The sequence below is a fragment of the Peromyscus maniculatus genome, chromosome 6 (genome assembly GCF_049852395.1).
Source record: "Peromyscus maniculatus bairdii isolate BWxNUB_F1_BW_parent chromosome 6, HU_Pman_BW_mat_3.1, whole genome shotgun sequence".
NCBI lineage: Eukaryota > Metazoa > Chordata > Mammalia > Rodentia > Cricetidae > Peromyscus > Peromyscus maniculatus.
Genome location: NC_134857.1, coordinates 84480967 through 84501369, shown reverse-complemented (window position 1 = coordinate 84501369; position 20403 = coordinate 84480967). Strand labels below are relative to the sequence as shown.

Sequence of the window (20403 nt, the reverse complement as noted above, 5' to 3'; positions counted from 1 at the left end):
TGTGCATGTCCTGCTACCTACCAACCTTCCCCCACTTCCTTTGTGCCTAGCTAGCGCCTATTTATCCTTCATGTTTTTAGATCCAGTTGCTCCGACTCAGTGAAGTCTTTTCTTAGTCTTGAGATAGTCTCACTTATAGATTGCTCCATGTATTCAACTTCCCTATTAGACCTGACATTCCATATGGACTCGCTCTTACTTTCTACTTTACCCCCAGTACCCACTATTCAGGACTCAGCAGTGACTAGATGCTGCTGTTTCATGGAAGGGTAGGCTCTTGTGAATCAGTGTGCTCGTACTTTATAAGCTGCTGCATAGGAAAGAGACACATGTACATGGAGGATGAGAGACAGGCATTCCTGCACAGTGCTTACACTGTTACAGTGCAGGCTCGGAGGCCATAGTGACCAGGTTCCCATGCTGTCTGTCACTCCTGAGGGTGTAACCTCATCACACAAGCATGGGGAACCAAGTTTGATCCCTAGTATTATGTAAAAAGCTTAGCATGGTGGTGCACACTTGTAAATTTCAGCCAGGGGCAGGGGGCAGAAACAGATAGATCCCTGGCTGGGGCTTGCTGGCCTAATCACCAAACCCCTAGTTCTAGTCAGAGAATCTCTTTAAAAACCAAAAAGTAAAAAATAAAAACCCTGGTGGATAGCTCCCCAGGAAAGACCAGAGATTTATCTCATGCATTTGCATGCCCGTATACACATGCATCCATGCACAATATACAGAACATACAATCCGCGAGTCACTGAAGTCTTAACAGTTCCGGTATTGTTCAAAAGTCCAAAATCTCTTCTGAGACTCAAGGTAAACTCTTTGCTATGAACCTCTAAATTAAAACCAGTTATGTCCTTCTAATATATAGTAGCACAGAGAAAACATTCCCATCTAAAATGGAAGAACGAGACTAGAGTAAAGAAATACTGAATCACAGGAAGACTGAGGCCCAGTAAGGTGTAAATTCTATAGCTTCATTTCTGGCATGGGAGCATGGGGAAGTCTCAGCCAAGCTCCAGCAAGCTTAGGTGACTTCTGCCTGCAGTGCATATGACCTTCCTCTTGTGCAGACTCTGCTTGGTACCTGTTGCTTTCGTTAGAAGACATCCCATGTTCCTGGTATCTATAGCATCCTGAGATCTGTATTATAACTTGGACTTCACCCTGATAGCTTCATGCATAATCTGCTTAGAGGCTCACTACATAGGATCTGACCTGGATACACACATTTCCTGGTCTCCCAGGCTTTTCTCAAAAACCTTGGTATAAGTCTCCTTGATTTTCTAGCTGTTACATTCTGCGTGCCTGTAAAACCCAACATCATATGGACAATGCCAAGTTCTACTGCCAACTCAAGAAGTAGCTGGGTCCCTTAGACCAAGTCTGCCACAGCCTCTGTCTAGGTGGCTGAACCTGGTAAAACATTTCCCTAGATAGCTCTTTCCAACAAAGGACCCCAGCAACATTCTCTTTTCAAATGAAAGACTTTCAAATAGGTTCTCAGCTTTATATCCTGGAGCCTGCAATGGTGGACTATCTTTTTTTTTTTTTTCCTATAGTCCAATCAAAGTATGAGTTTTTGTTTTTTTAATTTTTTCAAACCGCTATTCCACTTTGTCTGTACTGGCCTTCTTAAAAATTTTTATTTATTTATCTATTTGTTTGTTAGTTTTTCAAGACAGGGTTTCTCTGTGTAGCCTTGGTTGTCCTGGAACTCACTCTGTAGATCAGGCTGCCCTCAAACTCAGAGATCCACCTGCCTCTACCTTCAGAGTGTTGGGATTAAAGGCATGTACTATCACTGTCTGACTTAAAAAAAACAACAAATAAACAACAACAAAAATCCCTTTAAACACATTCATGCTCTTTTTCTGGCCATACTTCAATTTTAAACATTTCTTTTTTTTTTTTTTTTTTTTTTTTTTTCCCATCACAGGCAATTTATTTTGTTCTATTCATTCACAGTTAATACAGAAAATACTTGGAAACATTTCCATATAATGTTTGACACAGAAATCATCAAATAGAAACATGCAATGTTGACAGGAGGCAGTACATTTATAATTTATAATCCCAAATGTATTTATATATTAGAAATGGAAAGATCTACAAATGAAATTATGAAGGTTCACCAAAGTCATTTAATCTGTCAGTTTCTCATTCATTTTTATGTCTTAGTAATATTCTATTGTATGAATAAGCCACATTTTATTTCTCTCCAGTATTTGATAGCTATTTGAGTTGTTTTAACTTTTTTACTATTAGCAACATACTGCTATAAACTTTCATGTACATGTTTCATAGGTGCACATTTTCAGTAGTTTGAGGATATATTCCTAAGGGTAGAATTGTTGAGTAACAGAGTAACAATGTTTTGCATTTTGACCAACCACCAAACTGTTTTGCCAAAGTGGCACACCATTTTACAATCTCACCAAATCCTTGTTTTTAAGGCTCTGATTTTTGTACAAAAGCATTCAATCATTCTGTCAGACCAAACCAGGAAAAGTAAGCTATAGTTCAGAGCTGTTCTATTCCATTTACTATGCAAAGCCATTCTTGGCGTTTGAAACTCTCAGCCCTTTTGAGTATTCTTGCAGTGTTCACCTTTTCCTCCACCACTTTTTTTTCTTCTTTCTTTCTGGTTTATTTCTATCTATTACAAATGTATAAAAAATCCTCCATCAACGCTGCTGTTAGCAGCAGAACCTTGAGAAATATACCTTTGGTTTGCCTCAGAAAAGGAACACATATTGCACTGTAAAGTTTATAAAATTGGCGCAAAACATTGTGATAATGTTACAATACCAGTTTTAAGAGTTCAGTCACTAATGGGGAGCCGATGGGATACATGCAGAACTGTGAAAGCGATCTCACTTAGCCAGCTGTACACGTAGACTGTAAATCTACATTCAGATCATTTCTGAACTAAAACTATCAGCTCAGTTTATCTGTTGAGGTCAACCAGGAAACCCAAGAATATACCTTGATTTTTGCAAAAAACAAAATAGGGGGAGGGGTTTCTTCAGCATTTCAGTCCACGAGTAACAGTATCCTAACAGGCAAAGTGTTCTCTCGCTGTCAACATAGAATGAACTGCTGCTGGAGGTCAACTTGGGTTTTAATTTGCATTAGCACTTACAAGCATAGTAGTCCAAGTTGTTGACCTCATGACTTTAAAAAGTAACTCTAAAAAAGTAAAATGGCCCTTCTTGGAAGACTAAAGAAAGACATCCAGCCACAGTTGTAAAAAGTCTCATCAAAACAATATACCCTTTTATGAATTACGCCTCAATTAAAAAAAAAAGTAGCCCCAAATAAGAAGCAGCTCTGAAAAAGAAAATATAACTTAAGATATTTGAAAAAAACAAGGTGAATACAGGTTCAAAAATAATTAAGATACATTTTCTTAAGGCTACCTAGAATTAGGCTTTAAAGAATTCTACCATTTCAAGTTTACCACTAGTTACTAGATACCTATTTACAAACAAGATGTTCACTTTTATTGTTCCTTTATCAAGAGAAAAATCTACCTTCAGACTATGAGGGTGGTGATGGGGAGGGACTAGAAAACAAGATTCAAAAAATCTCATGCAAATATCACATTTTTCAAATGGAAGAACTCCAAACTGCACTAGAAGTTCCAATCACTAAGACACTTTCCATTGAAATGATTTAAGTACAACTACATGGCACCAAGGTTTAGGCCTAATATAGGCCTGACAACCAAGTCCTTGTTTTCTGGAAAAAAGGCCTCAAAAGTCCCACTCAATTCCACATAACAATACTTCAAAGATCAATTAGGTTTTCCTTTCCTTAATATTTTTGTTTTTGACTTCTAATCTTAAAGACTAGATTCAAACTTAGCTCATTTCCCAGAAGGCATTGCTTCCCTTTGATCTATGAAAGAGTCCACCAAGACCTCTTCCTCAAAACCATCTAGCCCCCAGCCTCCAGTCTGTGCTTGTGATGCATCTTTCTCAACATCTGGAAGAAAGATGCAGCTGTTTGCCAGAATTCAGGACTCCACTCTAGATTTCTGCTGCCTTAGTCTCCGTCTCGGATTTACGAGTCCTGGTAGTTACCTGGACCACTGAGGCATTGCCACAAGACTTCTTCTCTTTTGGAACATCCTTTTTCTCTAGATATTAGGATAGCTACACCAGCTTGTTTCTTAGGTCCATTTGCTTGGAAAGCCTTTTCCCAGCTCTTTACTCGGAGGTAGTGTCTATCTTTGAAGTTAAGGTGTGTTTCTTGTATGCAGCAGATGGATGGGTTCTGTTTTCTTATCCATTCTGTTAGCCTATGTCTTTTTATAGATAAGTTGAGACTATTGATATTGATGGATATTAATGACCAGTGATTGTTAATTCCTGTTATTTTTTGTGGTTGTGTTGTGTTGTCCTTCTGTGGTGTATGTTGGTGTGGGATTATCTATTGCTTGATTTTTCATGGATGTGTTTAGCTTCTTTGGGTTGAATTTTCCCTTCTAGTGCTTTCTGTAGGGCTGGGTTTGTAGACAGGTATTGATTAAATCTGGTTTTATCCTGGAATATTTTGTTTACTCCGCCTATGGTGATTAAGAGTTTTGCTGGGTATAATAGTCTGGGTTGGCATCCGTGGTCTCTTAGTGTCTGCATGAGATTTGTCCATGATCTTCTAGCTTTCATAGTCTCTATTGAGTAGTCTGGTGTTATTCTGATGGGTTTACCTTTATATGTTACTTGGTCTTTTTCCTTTGCGGCTCTTAATATTTTTTCTTTGTTCTGTGTATTTAGTGTTTTGATTATTATGTGGCGAGGGGACTTCTTTTTTGGATTCAGCCTATTCGGTGTTCTGTAAGCTTCTTGTATCTTCATAGGTATTTCTTTCTTTAGGTTAGGAAAGTTTTCTTCTATGATTTTGTGGAATATATTTTCTGTGCCTTTGAGTTGGTATTCTTCTCCTTCTTCTATCCCTATTATTCTTAGGTTTGGTCTTTTCATGGTATCCCAAATTTCCTGGACGTTTTGTGTTATGACTTTTTTGTCTTTAGTGTTTTCTTTGACTAACAAATCTATTTTCTCTATCGTGTCTTCAGTGTCAGAGATTCTCTGTTCCATCTCTTGCAATTGGTTGGTTATGCTTGTTTCTGTAGTTCCTGTTTGTTTAGTCAGGATTTCTATTTCCAGCATTCCCTCAGCATGTGTTTTCTTTATTGTCTCAAATTCATTTTTCAGATCTTGGAATGTTTCTTTCATCTGTTTAATTGCTTTTTCTTTGCTTGATTTGATTTCTTCCCATTTTTTGTTCGTTTTTTCTTCCATTTCTTTAAGGGAGTTTTTTATTTCCTCTTTAATGGAGTTTTTCATTTCCTCTTTAAGGGAAGTTTTTATTTCCTCTTTAAGAGAGTTTTTCATTTCCTCTTTAAGGAAAGTTTTTATTTCCTCTTTAAGGTAGTTTTTCATTTCCTCTTTAAGGAAAGTTTTTATTTCCTCATTGAGGGAATGTTTTATTTCTTCTTTAAGGGCCTCTATCATCTTCTTAAAGTCATTTTTAGGGTTGATTTCTTCTGTTTCTTCTGTCATGGTATGTTTAGGTCTTGCAGGTGTAGAATCACTAGGTTCTGATGTTGCCATATAGGTCTTTATGTTATTGCCTGTATTTTTGCGCTGGCGTCTACTCATCTTTTCCTCTGTGCGGTGCAGGTGGTGTCTGTGTCTGAGAGTGCCTCTCTTGTTCTAATTTTTAGTCTTGGTTTAGTAGGGGTTCTTGGTTAAATTGGTGCTATTGGGCTGTTTCTTCAGGGACAGCTGATTTCAGTTGGTGAATTATATACTTATGATTCTGGTGATCTGGTTTAGTGGCTGGGTGGCGCCTTCTTCTGTGTTCCCAGGTCACGTTTTGTTCATTTGTCAACTCCTCAGCTGATCTTGTTTCTTCAGACTTCAAACTGTAGGCATCTGAATCCTCTCCCAGATGGGTTTCAGCTGAGCAGGGTAGTCTCACCAACACCTCCAAGTTGTTGGGTTTCACAGGATCAGCAGTTGGGCCCTGGGTTGTCCCCAGACAGAGTGCCCAGACTCGCCCTGGTTCCGTCCCACGGAGATAGCCTCTTCCCCAGGTGTTGGGGCTAGGGGTATCCCCGTTCCAAGCTGCGTCCACCCCTCTCCGTCCCTGGGCCTGTCCACCCCTGCGGCCCGCCGCCACAGGCCCACCTGCATCCACTTGTCTCCGCCACAAGGCCTGTATGTCCCTGTCAGCTGCCGCTGGGTCTGTCTGCCTCTGCGGGCCGCCAACGGGCCTGTATGTCTCTGCCGGCTGCCACCGCGGGCCTACCTACCTCTGCTTGTCACTGCTGCGGGGCCCATCCACCTCTGCGGGCTGCCACCGGGCCTGTATGTCTCTGCTGGTTGCCGCTGGGCCTATATGTCCCTGTCGGCTGCTGCCACTGGGCCTGTTCACCTCCGCAGGTCGCCGACCTGCGTCTGCTTGTCTCTGCCGCGTGGCCTGTCCACTTCTGTGGGCCGCTGCCAGGCCTGAATGTCTCTGTCGGCCGCCGGCACCGGGCTGTCCACCTCCGTCTGCTTATCTCTGCTGCAGGGCCTGTCCACCTCTGTGGGCTGCCGCTGGGCCTGAAGGTCTCCGCCAGCTGCTGCCGGGCCTGAACGTCCCTGTCAGCTGCCTCTGGGCCCGTCTACCTCCGCGGGCCGCTGCCACAGGCCTACCTGCGTCTGCTTGTCTCCGCCATCTTGAATCGTCAATTTTACACATTTCTGCTCTGCTGTTTGCTCCAGAGATTCACTGTAAACCTGGCCAAAAGCAACCCCAGTACTCATGCTACAGTCTGAATGTTATTCTTTTTGAAATTACTTCTACCAAGTAAATTATTTTATTTAGTTTTAAATTCAGCTTCACTCAAGTTTTAATGGGCATAATGTAGACAGATTCTTTGCCAAAATATAGCAAAAGTGGTCTTCAGTTCCCAATAGAATTCTTATTCCCATCTGAAACCTCATAAGCCTGGTCTTCCTTGTTGGCATTTTTAATCTGTATTCTGTTCTTCAGAACTCTCAGCAGAATTGCCCTTTAAGCTTCTCCCACAGCATTCTAGAACTTCTCTGGCCCTCAACTCTTTCATTGTCTTTTCTCAAACCAATTCCAAAAACCTGTGAACCAAATAGTCAGATTGATTGTAGTTTGATCCCAGTTTTGGTACTAATGCTGTATAATTAGTTACCTTTGGGTCGCTGTTGCTAAAATGTTTGACAGAACCAGGAGAGGTAAGATTTGGTTTGATTCATGGTTTCAAGGGATTTTCAGTTTATCATGCCAGGGAAGGCATAGCAAAGTTCATAGCAATGAATGAGGTAGAGGCACCTCAGATCATGGTCAACTAGGAAATAGAACAACCAGAACTATGACCTCCATAGACTCTCCCCTAGTGGCCTGCTTCTTCTACCAGCCAGATCCTTTCTCTCAGTTTCCTAAGATAGTGTACATGGGAACAAGCACAAAACAGGAGCCTAGGAGGGACATTGAAAATGTATGAGCTTTTCTTTTTTTTAAAAAAAAAATTATATATATATATATATATATATATATATATATATATATATATAAAACTTTTATACCACAATGTATTTTATCATGAAATGTCTACATTCTAATTATCTAGAAAGCAATATTTTTTTACAGTTTTACAAACAAATAGACTACAGTTTGCTTTGTGTGTTCCTGGTCCCTATTGTCTTGATCTGAGGAGCCAGGTAAGCTAATTGTAAGCGTGTATATCTTTTTTTGTACAACTTTCATGAGGCCTTCCCAAACTGTAGTAGAGCTCCCAATGTAGGAGAATTAATAAGTTACACTGATATTATGAAGTTAGGTATAATGGGAAAAATCAATTATTGTTAATAGTGTTGAGTTAGCTATATTGAATAGTTTATTGGGGGAGGTCACAAAGTTGTCTTTTGGACATTGCTGTAAAAAAGAACTGAGAAGTGGTCATGCCCATCCCTTGCTTGTAAGGAAAACAAGGTTATATTTTAAAGGTTTCTAGCTTCTATATATACAATTTCAAGGCTAGAGATTTATAAAAGAAAAATTGAAGTTTTTAAAGATGTATACAGAATGCTGTCAGCACTTTCTAAAAAGATGCATGTGATCAGTAGATGAAAAAGAACTAATAATCATCACACAGCCATAATAGGCTTTAAAAATAAACATATGGGGTCGGGCAGTGGTGGCTCACGCCTTTAATTCCAGCACTTAGGAGGACAGGCAGGTAGATCTCTGTGAGTTTGAGGCCAGCTTGGTCTACAGAGCTAGTTCCAGGACAGCCAGGGCTGTTGCGCAGAGAATCCCTGTCTTGAAAAAACCAAACCAAACCAAACACCAAAAAATAAACATATGATCTGCCTATGATGATGCACAGTTATAATCTTAGTATTAGGGAGGCGAATCAGGAAAGATCAGGAGTTTAAAGATAGCCTGGATTATATAATGAGATCCTGTCTTCAAATAATAATATAAGATAAACCTTTTCCTTTTAAAGACCAAAGCTCAAAAGGAGCAGAGATTCTTCAAAAAGAACATGAATGAGTAGATAGTCAACTGCCTGAAAAAAAAAAATACCCATTTTGGAGTTGGGGATTATTAAACCCAGAGCCTGGATCCTACTGGCAAGTTCTTTTCCACTGACCCACCTTATACCATTCTTCTTTTGCTTCTACTATAATGTTGAAGGAAGTTGGGCATGGTGGCACACCTCTTTAATCCTAGCACTCAAAAGGCACAGGAAGGCAGATCGCTGTGAGGTTGAGGCCAGGCTGTAGCAGAATCTTAGAGAGTCTTATTAATAAAATCAAACATGTGAGTCAGGTATTGGGGTGAAGCTGGAAGATCAGAGCTACAGTACAAGCCACAGCTACCTCACCTTGCCGGATCCTCAGCTGGTCTTGTTTCCTCAGACTGGAGGCCTTTGAGTCCTCATCCAGAATGGGGCTCAGCTGAACTGCTGCTTGAAAGCCTGAAGCTTAACGAGCTAAAAGTTTAACCAGACAAATGCTTCTCATTTCTGGTCCTCATGCCTTATATACCTTTCTGCTTTCTACCACCACTCCCTGGGATTAAAGACTTGCTTTCTGGGATTAAAGGTGTGATGAGTCACCATGCCTGTCTGTATCCTTGAACACATGGATTTCTGCCTCTGGAATGCTAGGATTAAAGGCGTGTGCTACCACTGCCTATCCTTTATGTTTAATATTGTGGCTGCTCTGTCTCTGGCCCCAGATAAGTTTATTAGCATGCACAATATTTGGGGGAATACAATACCACACCAGGCTTTTACACATAGTGAGTTTCAAGACAGCCAGGGCTATGTAGAGAGACCCTGTATCAAAAAACCAATAAACAAACAAACAAACAAATAAATAAATGAACCAAGTTACTTTTCCAACAATGTAGGCTAAAATAATATGAAAGAGGAGAGATGGGGATTATGCTATACACCTGGTTAGGGGGTGGGGATGAATAAGAACATAATATAATTTAGAGGCAGCTCACAACCACCTGTAATTCAAGTTTGAGGTAATCTAAGGTCAGGGCATCTGCACCTATGTGGTGCATGTAGATTCACATAGTTACATATATGCAGGTGCACATACATAAATCTGTTTAAAAAGAGTATGATTTACTTTAAATGAATATATATTTTCAAAACTTCAAAGACAAACGAGGAAGTGGCTCAGTTGGTAGGGTGCTTGTCTGGGATACATTCCATCCACAGCACTGAATAAACCTGGCATAGTGGTACACACCTGTAATCTTAGCACTCACAGTGAGGCAGGAGGATGAGAAGTTCAAAAATCACCCTCTACTTCATAGTAAGTCAGTGCCAGCCTGAACTGTTAAAAAGACTTAAGTGAATTCATTTCTGGAGTTCAAGAGCCTTAGTTAGACATGACCTAAGAATTATTGTAATTTCTCTCCTACCCCCAAATCTTGGAGGAAAATATAAGAAGTACTTATTATGTAAGAAGAAGTGGGAAGAGAGAAGTGTTCTGTAGATTGTGGAAACACAAGTCTGTTGCCCTACTGTAGTCTAATCTATAATAAAACTTGAATAAATTATTTAAAAACAAATTCCAAGTATTTAGAAAAGAACACTTTATCACCACGAATCAATATGTATTTCTAAGAAACAAGACACAGCCAAAATGACCTCATTTTTGCTCCCTGCCCCCCAGTTTTGTAATTGCTTCTGGATTAGAAAATAGTAAAGACTTGTTGTATCTTGACTTTAGCAAGTAGTTGACAAAGTCTCCTTACTGTCCTTGTCAAAAAGAATGAAGTGTGAGTAGACTGATTTACAGTTGCTTGTGTGCTGAACCCATGCCAACAGGACTCAGAGTTTATCCAAATAATAGCTAGTTACTTTATCCACTGATTTCTCAATGACAATTGGTGGTGAGTCATAGTTTGCATATGTTCAATAACTATGTAATTGTGAACTCCTGACCAAGAAGCTGTATATTGAAACTTGAGTGCCTGGATTTTTTTTATATAATTGCAATTTTAATTACAGACATTCATCTAGCCAAACTATTTGTCTGATGTATATATTCTTAAATTTCATAAACCAGTTTCACTATTCATAAAATGAAATTAAGGAATAGAAGTCAAAGAGTAATAATTCTTTTTTTTTAAAAAAAAAGATTTATTTATTATGTATACAGTATTCTGCCTATGTGTATGCCTGTATGCCAGAAGAGGGCACCAGATCTCATTATAGATGGTTGTGAGCCACCATGTGGTTGCTGGGAATTGAATTCAGGACCTCTGGAAGAGCAACCAGTGCTCTTAACCTCTGAGCCATCTCTCCAGCCCGAGTAATAATAATTCTTAAAACATAGGCTTGTTAGGTAAGAATGTTCATATTATGAAGAATCTTTTATTTGTATTTGTTTAATAACATTTGCACTAGCCCCAAGTAAATGTTTCCCATGCACTTGAAATGTCAAGGTTCTGTGAACTAACCAGTTTTATTAAAGTTTCATTATGTGTAAATCACTGATGGTTACAGTAGTTTGTCTTCATGGTCAAAAACAAACAAACAACAAACAATGATGGAGTTGCTGGAGAGTTAGCTCAACACTTAGAAGCTCTTGCTGCTCTTGCAGAGGACTCTGGTTTGGTTCCCAGCAGCCACTTGGTGGTTCACAACCATCCTAACTCCAGTACAGGAGATCTGAGACCCTCTTCTTGCCTCTTCCAACACCAGGGCACATGTGGTGCACATACATAATCCTAAGCAAAACACTTATACACATAAAAGCAAAAGATTATGAGTTTCTAAAATAGTTCCAGATTTTATTTTCACTTTTAGTGGTGCTAAGCAAGAACTCTACCGTCAGCTCTAGTTGCACATTTTTAATAAAATGCCAATTTTTAATAAAAGTGTCTCTCATTGTTGTCTTTGTAACTGCTCATCCCAGCAGAAGGTAATGGTAAAAACAGAGTGTGATTCTAGTTCTGATAATTGTGGGCATTGCTTTTTAAATTTAGCCTTTTCTGTTCTAACTAGCTTTAACATATCAAAGGTCCTTAAAATAAGATTTTAGTTAATGCCATTTCCCCTTAAGAAATTCATCATGCTAGATTATTTGATATTGAGGACTTTATCTTTTAATTATCTCTAAGCTAAAAGACTTTATTTTTGTAACTTAAAATCTAATCTAGGTTTTAAGCATTTTATAGTTATCTCTAAGTTATGCCATATCCTAAAAGTTTTGAGTTTAAGAAAAGGAAATTCTGTTGTGAGCATGGGAGATTTGTCTTCATTACTCATCTGTCATGTGGTGGCCTGGGCAGGGGAGAGGGTACCCACTCCTATCAATGCCCGAGGCAGGTGGAAGAGCTGGCCCTGAAATTATAAGAGCTAGAGAGAGAGCTGGCCCTGTGTCCCTGCCCCTCATCAGCTGCAGCACTGGGAAGAGTGACTCCATCACCTCGCCTGGGCTACACTGTAGAGCTGGCCCTGAAGGTGTAGGTGTGGGAGAACCGACCCCACGAGGTGAAAGTGAGAGAGCTGCCCCTGCCCCTGGTGGTGGTGGAGGGGGGAAATGAGGACCCAGGGCTGTAGGATTTCCAAGACACAGGGCAGCAACTAGGGCAGCAACAGGAAGCCCAGGAAGAGTCCCAGCAAGGGCCCAGCATTGATGGTGTATCAGAGACCAGGGGCCTTGAACCAGACCTGTGATTCTTTGTGATGAATGCCTGCATGTAAAACTGTATGGACAAAAGGGGTTTACTGTGTGACTCACTGTATCACCCTGCAGCTTCCATGACAAGATTTCCCCTTTCTTCCTTTCTTAAATTTTATTTTGTTTTATTTTGGGAAGGGAGGGAGATGGGTGGGATTGGAAGGCATGATGTGAAAGACAAAAAATAAATAAAAAAGAAAATTTAAAAAGAGGAAAAGGAAATTATGAGTTATAAAGTGTTGACTCTTTTTTTAGTTATACCTATATTACCTTTTATCAGAACTAAACCTTTTCCTAAAGATATGTTGGAGAGCCAAGTTTTGGATATTGGAGCCTATGTTATTCTTTTAAATGAAATAGAATTATTTTAAATAAAAGAAATAGACACATCCTCTGTTCAAAAACAAAAACAAACAAAAAAAAAACCCTATCCAAATATCTCAAACACTTTTGGCCATGTAGTTACAATCCACCAAAGCTTTTGTCTAATATTTACAAAGAACTTGAGACACCTGTTACCAAATTGTGAAAGTACTTAATGAACTTATTATCAGGTTGATTTTTATAAAATGAGTATGGTGCAGTATTGATTATGTATTAGGTTTTATCATCTACTTAGCAAGAGTATACATAAAAGTAAGACAATATGATTTTGTTTGAATTGGGGTGGGACACTAAATGCCTAGGAAAAGCATCCTATAAGATAGGGTTGTTTTGTATTCATCATTGTAAATTCCTTTAGGGTTATTTGTTTTAATCACAGTGCTCTGTTTCCCTCCTGCTTCCCCAGTGCCTATTTTTGTTAGGAGGAAGAATGGAATTGTTTTGGTTTGTGTTTATTACTAGGGCCTATGTTATCTCTAAACTTTAGAAACACACTGATTTCCTGGTTATATTGCTATCTTCCTAAGTAGGTTCTGTGTATTTATATGTAGTAGAAAGGAACAAAAATGATTAGAGATGCAGTGTTATGGAATGGTAGATAAAAGGATGAACTGATCTGTAGTAAGCTTTTGTTATGAAACCTTGGTGTGTGTTGTTCTAAATAAAACACAGTGTACTCAGCTAGTCATTTCTTATGCACTGAGATAATATGTTTTGTCTGAGCATTGATCTTTTCTAACTATCTACAGTCTTGTCTAATAAACAATGTTTGCACTGCCTTTTCATTGCTTTCTTACAAATTTATATCTTTGAGATTTCTGTAACCTTCTGTTTACTGTTCCTATTCCCCATTTCCCAATAAATAATAGGAAATATTGGACTGTCTTACTTATTCACTCAGTATTTAGGAATCAACAAGTAAACTGACTGTTCTGCCTAGTGACAGGTGGGAAGGTCTTGGGCTAGGGTTAGAGACTGCCAAAGCTGGAACATGGGGGACCTAGCATCCTGAGCAAGAGTTTGGATTTTTTTTTTCAAGTGTCATAGAAAGTCATGAGGATGGGGGCACTAACACTGACCTGATCTGTTTTACATCTCCCTGTGGTGCCTGTGTGAGGGGCAGGGAAGAAAGGAGATAAAATGGATGCTCGAAAGCTGATTAAAAGGCTGCTGGTAGAATTCCAGATGGGAAATGATGGTGGTAGATTAGATTAGAATGGCATTGATGAAAATGGAGAGCAGTGGCATATGATTTGGAAGTACAGCTGACAAAAATTGCTAATAGTTAGACCTAGAAGACAGGGGTGAAAAGAGAAATCAAAGATGGCTTTTAGATTTGGGGATTGTTCTTCCAGCTGGTGGTGCTGCTGTTTGCAAAGAGAGAGAAAACTGGGGAGATGGTGGAAGAGTCTTGTGTCTGTTTGAAATTTGAGGTGCTATTCTGAAATTTCCAGATATCTCATCTGCAATGTATATGAGTGAGGTGGGAGTTGAGTAGAGATAACTTAAGGATGAACATAGGATCTGAATTTGGAGCTTTTAGGATATGGTGGCATTTAAAGCCATGAGACTGAATGAAATTACTTTGAATGTTCATCACATTCTCTGCACTATATGTTCTCCTGTCACATAAAATTATACCCACATTACATTGCAGTCATTTATTTGAATTATAGTACCTATAATATACTTACCTTCTTGTAGATAAAATACTGATTTCCTTGTCCTATTATTAGCTAAATGATTTAAGGATATTTGATCACTATTTTATATGCTTACATGAATATCTAATAATCACATTTTGTTTTTTTTTTAAAGGCAAAGTCATAAATAAAGATTTGCGGCACTACCTGAGTCTTCAGTTTCAGAAAGGATCAATTGACCACAAACTTCAGCAAGTCATCAGAGATAATCTCTACTTAAGAACTATCCCATGTAAGTACACGATGGCATAAGAGAAATGAGACAGAAATATCTTTACTTAAACTTCTAGAAATAATTTAGTGAAATATTTAAAAAAAAGAGAAAAGATTTGAACAATGAGTAAAAGGACTTGCTGCCAAGCATGAGTATGATTTCCCAAACCTGTAGTTGAAAGTTTTCCTGTGTCCTGCCTGGTCTGCAGCTGCTCAGACCCAAGTAAACACACAGAGGCTTATATTATTTTTACTATAAATAAAAAAGCCATGGCAGGCTTTCTGCTAGCTAGCTCTTATATCTTAAATTAACCCATTTCTATTAATCTATGTTTTGCCACATTTTCTGTGGCTTTACCTGTGTCCCATTACAGCTCCTTGGGCAGCTGGCTGGCATCTCTCTCTGCCTTCTTCCTGTCTCTTTCTTTGAATTTCCCACCTGCCTCTAAGCTAACTTGCCATAGGCCAAATGACTTTATTTATCAACCAATCAGAGCAACACACATTCACAGCAGCTAGAAAGGTATTCCCCCATCACAGACCTATCTGGTAGAAGAAGAGAACCAGCTCCTACAAGTTGTTGTCTGACCTCCACACATGGCATGTACCTAAACACACACACACACACACACACACACACACACACACACACACACACACACTAAATATTAAAAATGAAATTGTGAAGACTAATTTGGAGACAAAGAATGAAACAAAAGTTGAATGAGGAGAAAATTCTTTTGAAGACTGTATATGGTCATTTTAAGTAGAAAAATGTTGATGATTCCATATTGTGACTTCTACCAAAGTGATGACCACAATTTAAAAATATGTACTTATTTGCCCTTTAAAAAAAAAGTTTAAATTTTTTTTTATTTTGCCTGCATATATGTCTGTGCACCACATTCACGCAGTACCTTCTAAGGCCAGAAGAAGGCATCAGATTTCTTGGGGATGTCATATGTGTGCTGGGGATCAAACCCTGGTTCCCTGGAAGGGCAGCCAATGCTCTTAACTGCTGAGTCTTTGCTACAATTCCTATTTACCAGTTCTTAACTAAATTTTATTCCTAAAAAAAATTTTGAAAGCTAATGCCTTGTACACTAAAAACAAGTATTTTATTAAAACATTACTAGCTATAAAATCTACTCCCCAGTGAAGAAAGGAAGCATACATTGCCTTCTGTGTGAAATTTATTTTGAATTTTTATCTAACTATTGGTTTTAATACAGAATCTGGATATTGATGTACTGGTACTTTTTGTTTTTAATGTATAATGAGAAGTCATACATGCTCAGTTTTGGCTTCAGTAAAGTATGGGTCTGGGGAAGAATAAAAAAATAGCAAACAAATAAAAGGCATGTAAAAGCATCTTTTTTTTTTTTTTTTTGGTTTTGTTTTGTCTTAGTTACATTTTTATTGCTGTGAAGAGACATCATGACCAGGGTAGCTTATGCAAGAAAACTTTTAACTGGGGCCTTGCTTACCATTTCAGAGAGTTATTAGTCTGTTAGTACATAGAGAGAGCATGGCAGCTGGCAGGCAAGCCTGGCACTGGAGCAGTAGCTGAGAGCTTATGTCTTATCCATAAATGAGAGAGATGGAGGGAGAGAGAGAAAGAGTGAGCGAGCTATCTGAATGGCCTGCACTTTTGAAACTTGAAATCCTACACCCTGTAACACATCTCCTAATTCTTTCCAAAAGTTCCACCAACTGGTGACTAAGCATTCAAATATATGAACCTATGGGTTTCATTCTCATTCACACCACCACAGTTTTCCCTTTCAGTCTATTTGTGGATTTTTGTAGATAGTAGCTTTCATTTTGGAGTTCTTGGTTGCCTTTTTTCTCTTTTTTACTCTTAGAGATCCATTTCATTTAGTTGCTATTTGAACTTCCCTGAAAACATGTATGTAAGCACTTGGCCTAGGAGAGGCACCCGGGCAATAGCGGCCTCCTTCCCAGGGTAAGATCACTTGCTTCTCCTTCAGCCTAGCCTGTCTTTTGTGGTGGTTTTAAGTCTCGTCTGTATTCAGAGTCCACAACAGACCCTTGACTGTTTGTCATCCTAAGTCTTCCAGACTGTAGGATAAAGTTCAGACTCCTTAACCTGATTCAAAGTGTTTGTTTTTAAGTAACTGCTTATCCATACTTGGTTTTTATAAATCTTCTTTGCCCGGGTTCAGAATAGCCACTCTATCTAATTTGTGTTTTCATGATGTGTCATTGCCGATCTTTTTATTCTTAAAGTTTCTGAATTTGTTTTGCAGATAGTTGTGACTTGACTCAGTAGCCAGTGTGAAACTCCTGAACGGTTCTTATCTTTACCCTCACTGTCTGTTCTGTCGGGTGCTCTCTGTAGAAGCTGTTTTGCTTTCCAGTTAATTTGGTGTTTCTGTTTAGAAAGATTTGTCTGTTTACCCTAGTGATCAGCTTTACATTGTTCTGTGATATTCTTTTTCTCCCCCTTTGTTGTGTTTTTGTCCCGTGTTACTAGTATATCTGTTTTCAATAGGTCAGAAGACTTACTCCGTTTTGCCTGTTTTCTTCTTTCTTACTCTGATTCTCCCCCCCCCCCCACCTTGAGCTCACCATCTTGCCAAGGTAATTTTGAACTTCTGCTCCTTCTGCTCCATCTTCTGAGTGCTGAGATTAAAGGTGTGTTATCAGTGCACCTTTTTTTTTTTTTTTTTTTTTTTAAATGTAATGCTGGAAATTAAACTCGGGCCTGGTACATGCTAGGGAAGCATTCTACCAATTCAGCTACAGCACCAGCTCATTTACCCTGCTTTTTGATACTTGAATTGTGCTTATATTTTTCAAAACAATTGTCCTCTTCCCTTTATAGTCATCATTTACTCATATTCTTTGAGTAGCTACATATTTAATCTCACCACCAATCCCCTTATTGTTATTTTATTTTTGCAGTAATTGTGATTGTCCAAAGCTAGTTCTATGCTAGGTTTCCCAAGAAAAGTTCTTAACAGTTTGTGGCTTTTATATTTTGACGTTCATTTGGATAGATATTAAATTTTGGATCTTATTTTTTTCCCTTAACTATATTAAGTGTAGCAAGCAGTTATCTCATTGTTTGCTGGCATAAAGCTTTGCTTTAAAAGGTTTGATAGCAATTTGATAGCAAGGATTTTCAGTCCTTCTTAAGTAACTTATTGTTATGTCTATTAAACATCTCAGGATAGCGTTTTAGTTCATAACCTCATTTGATTGAAACAAACTCATAAATAAAAAAAAAAATCACATAGCTAGATTAAGGTAGCCACTCAAACACCTGCCCAGTCCCTAACTTGATACGTTCCAATAACTTGTATACAGTTAGAATGGCCGTCTTATAACTATGTAGCGTTGCTTAGGGTTTTATACTTTCACTCTGAATTATGGCCTTTTCCAGTGATCCTCCACAAACAGCGCAAAACACAACAGACCCGAAACTAGAAAAACAATTGGTTTTACATCCTCTGTCAGGACTCATGTGGCCTTGTGCTTACATTCTACTTTTCCTCACCATCTAATACTATCTTTTCTTATTTTTTCTAATTTAAAAATACCTTTATTATAAAAAAAACTTGCAAATAAATAATTTACCAAAATTAATCAGACCCAAAGTCAGTACATCTGAGTGAATTTCTATACAGTTTGAATAGTCATGTCAATGGAAGCTGTGTAACTTCATACTGTATTTACACTCTCACTATTGAATATATTTTTATGCACTCATCCACCACCAAAACCACAAGAAAACAAGAAAGGCTAAATATTAGGGGACAAGAAGGACTGAATGCAGTTAAGGGACACCTGTTATAAAAGAGGCTAGCTGGGCGGTGGTGGCGCACGCCTTTAATTCCAGCACTTGGGAGGCAGAACCAGGCGAATCTCTGTGAGTTCGAGGCCAGCCTGGTCTACAGAGCGAGATCCAGGACAGGCACCAAAACTACACAGAGAAACCCTGTCTCGAAAAATAAAAAACAAACAAACAAATAAATAAATAAATAAATAAGGCTATGCAGCTAATTATTTTTCTGGTTCTGTCACAGATTTTTTTTTTCAGGATAATGTTTCTAAGTTTCATAGCTTTAGAGTTCCCTCTCCCCTGTTGGAATACACTATAGAAAATAAAGACGTGCCTTCGAAGACTCCTCCATACTGTCCTCTGCCCTTTTAGTTGTTGCCTTTTAGTTGCTTTATCATCTCAGGTTTGCATTTCTCCTCAGTGTGATACTTTGTCCTAGAAAGAAGCTACAATCTAAATAGTTTTGGTTCATAGGGTCTAAGTAGTTGCAGCCTTTCAGAGCTTAACAGGACTTCTTAGCTTACTCACAATTGAAATGTCTAAAAATTCCTTTCTGAACCTGGGAACAGTGACACATCAGTAGCATTTAGCAAGCTGAGTGGTCACTTCTGATATCCAAATACCATTCTGACTAAAAGACTCCATATCTGTGTGGAGAAAATTCTGAGAACAGGTCAGAGACAATAAAAATATAAGTGAGTCTAAAATATCTAGTTGTATCAGAGAGCATTTAATGTTTAAAACATTATACAGACATTCCAGAATTACATAGAAGCCACAAAGAGAGGAGTTTGCTGACTGAAATCTGAGCTCACTAGAAGAGAGAGGTGTGGGAGGACGAGTGACTCGCGAGCGACAGGCACTCCTGGGGAGATGGTTGACTGTAGTCCGGCAGGGTCAGGGTTCCTAGAAGATGAGATTGCACAGTAAGGAGTCCTGTGATATCATTTACTCAGATAACTTTCTGTCTAGAAGCATTGTCTGCACCACAGCATCAAGGAGAGCAGGGCAGAAATGGCAGGCCTCGAGCAGAGAGAAAGACATTTAGATTCAGGACGTCTAAAGTGTCGGGAGAACTCTCTGCAAACTGCAGGGTCAGCCATTCCCAGTGCTGACTCAGGACTTAGAGACCTTTGAATTCTGCCCTGCCTGAGCAGAGAGACCCTACTTGAACAAGCCCCCAAGGGATCAAGTGAATACACAGTAACTCATCTGCCAGAAAGAGAGGGAGATTGTTTTTATGTGACAACCAAATAGAGACATCAGATACTAAAATATGTGTGTCTAACATCTAATAAAATCACTAGACATGAAAACAATAGAAAAACACGATCTAGATGACTTTTCAAAATAAAAATAAGCTGACAGAAAATATAGAAATGATACATGTTACAATATTACCACACAAAGAATTTTAGAGTTTTTAAAATATGTTCAAGAATTAAACCATGGAATGAACACAGTGAAGAGAAAATGTAACAGCAAAAAGAAGTAAAACTTAAAATAAAACTCACTAGGCAGATGTGAAAACAGATTCCAGAATGCAGAAGTAAAGATCAATGAGTATGAACACAGCAATATAAACTAATCAAACCAAACCTAGAGAAGAAAGACGCTGAAAGGAGCCAGGGTTCCGCCATCACTGGCTAACTGCCAGTCAGCTTGCCTTTGTCACAAACAGGTTGCACAATATAGAAGTAACACATGGTGGACATTGAAACGGAGACAGAACCATTCCGTATTCATATTTAGCTAAAGAACCGTGTAACAAGCCGTGATGAGGAAAGCAGGAAAAACACTTTAAAAATTAGCTGAATTTTTGCTAAATTTCATAAAAACTAAACTTGCAAATTTAAGAAGCTCACAGACTCCAAGCAGAAGAAACTTAATAAAATCATACCAAGGCATATCATAATCTAATTGCTTAAAAACAGAAACCAAGAGAAAATGTAAATTGAGACAGAAGGAAGAAGAAGATACTTTGCATGCAAGGGAGCAAAGGATTGCTACAGATTTATCAGCTGGAATAGCACAAACCATTGAA

At 38.7% G+C, this 20403-nt stretch overlaps 1 protein-coding gene across 3 annotated transcripts in view; it reads left to right on the top strand.

Annotated features, from left to right (window-relative positions):
• Magi3 (membrane associated guanylate kinase, WW and PDZ domain containing 3) overlaps positions 1-20403 on the top strand; it is a 234499-nt gene that overhangs the window by 106387 nt on the left and 107709 nt on the right. For 2 of the 3 annotated variants that reach the window (XM_042279633.2, XM_042279636.2), the window contains exon 2: positions 14454-14570. In XM_042279633.2, the coding sequence (XP_042135567.2) occupies positions 14454-14570 (117 nt within the window). Of the gene's footprint in view, positions 1-7172; positions 7269-14453; positions 14571-20403 lie in introns of those variants that run through there. The other variant, XM_042279635.2, reaches the window with a different exon arrangement.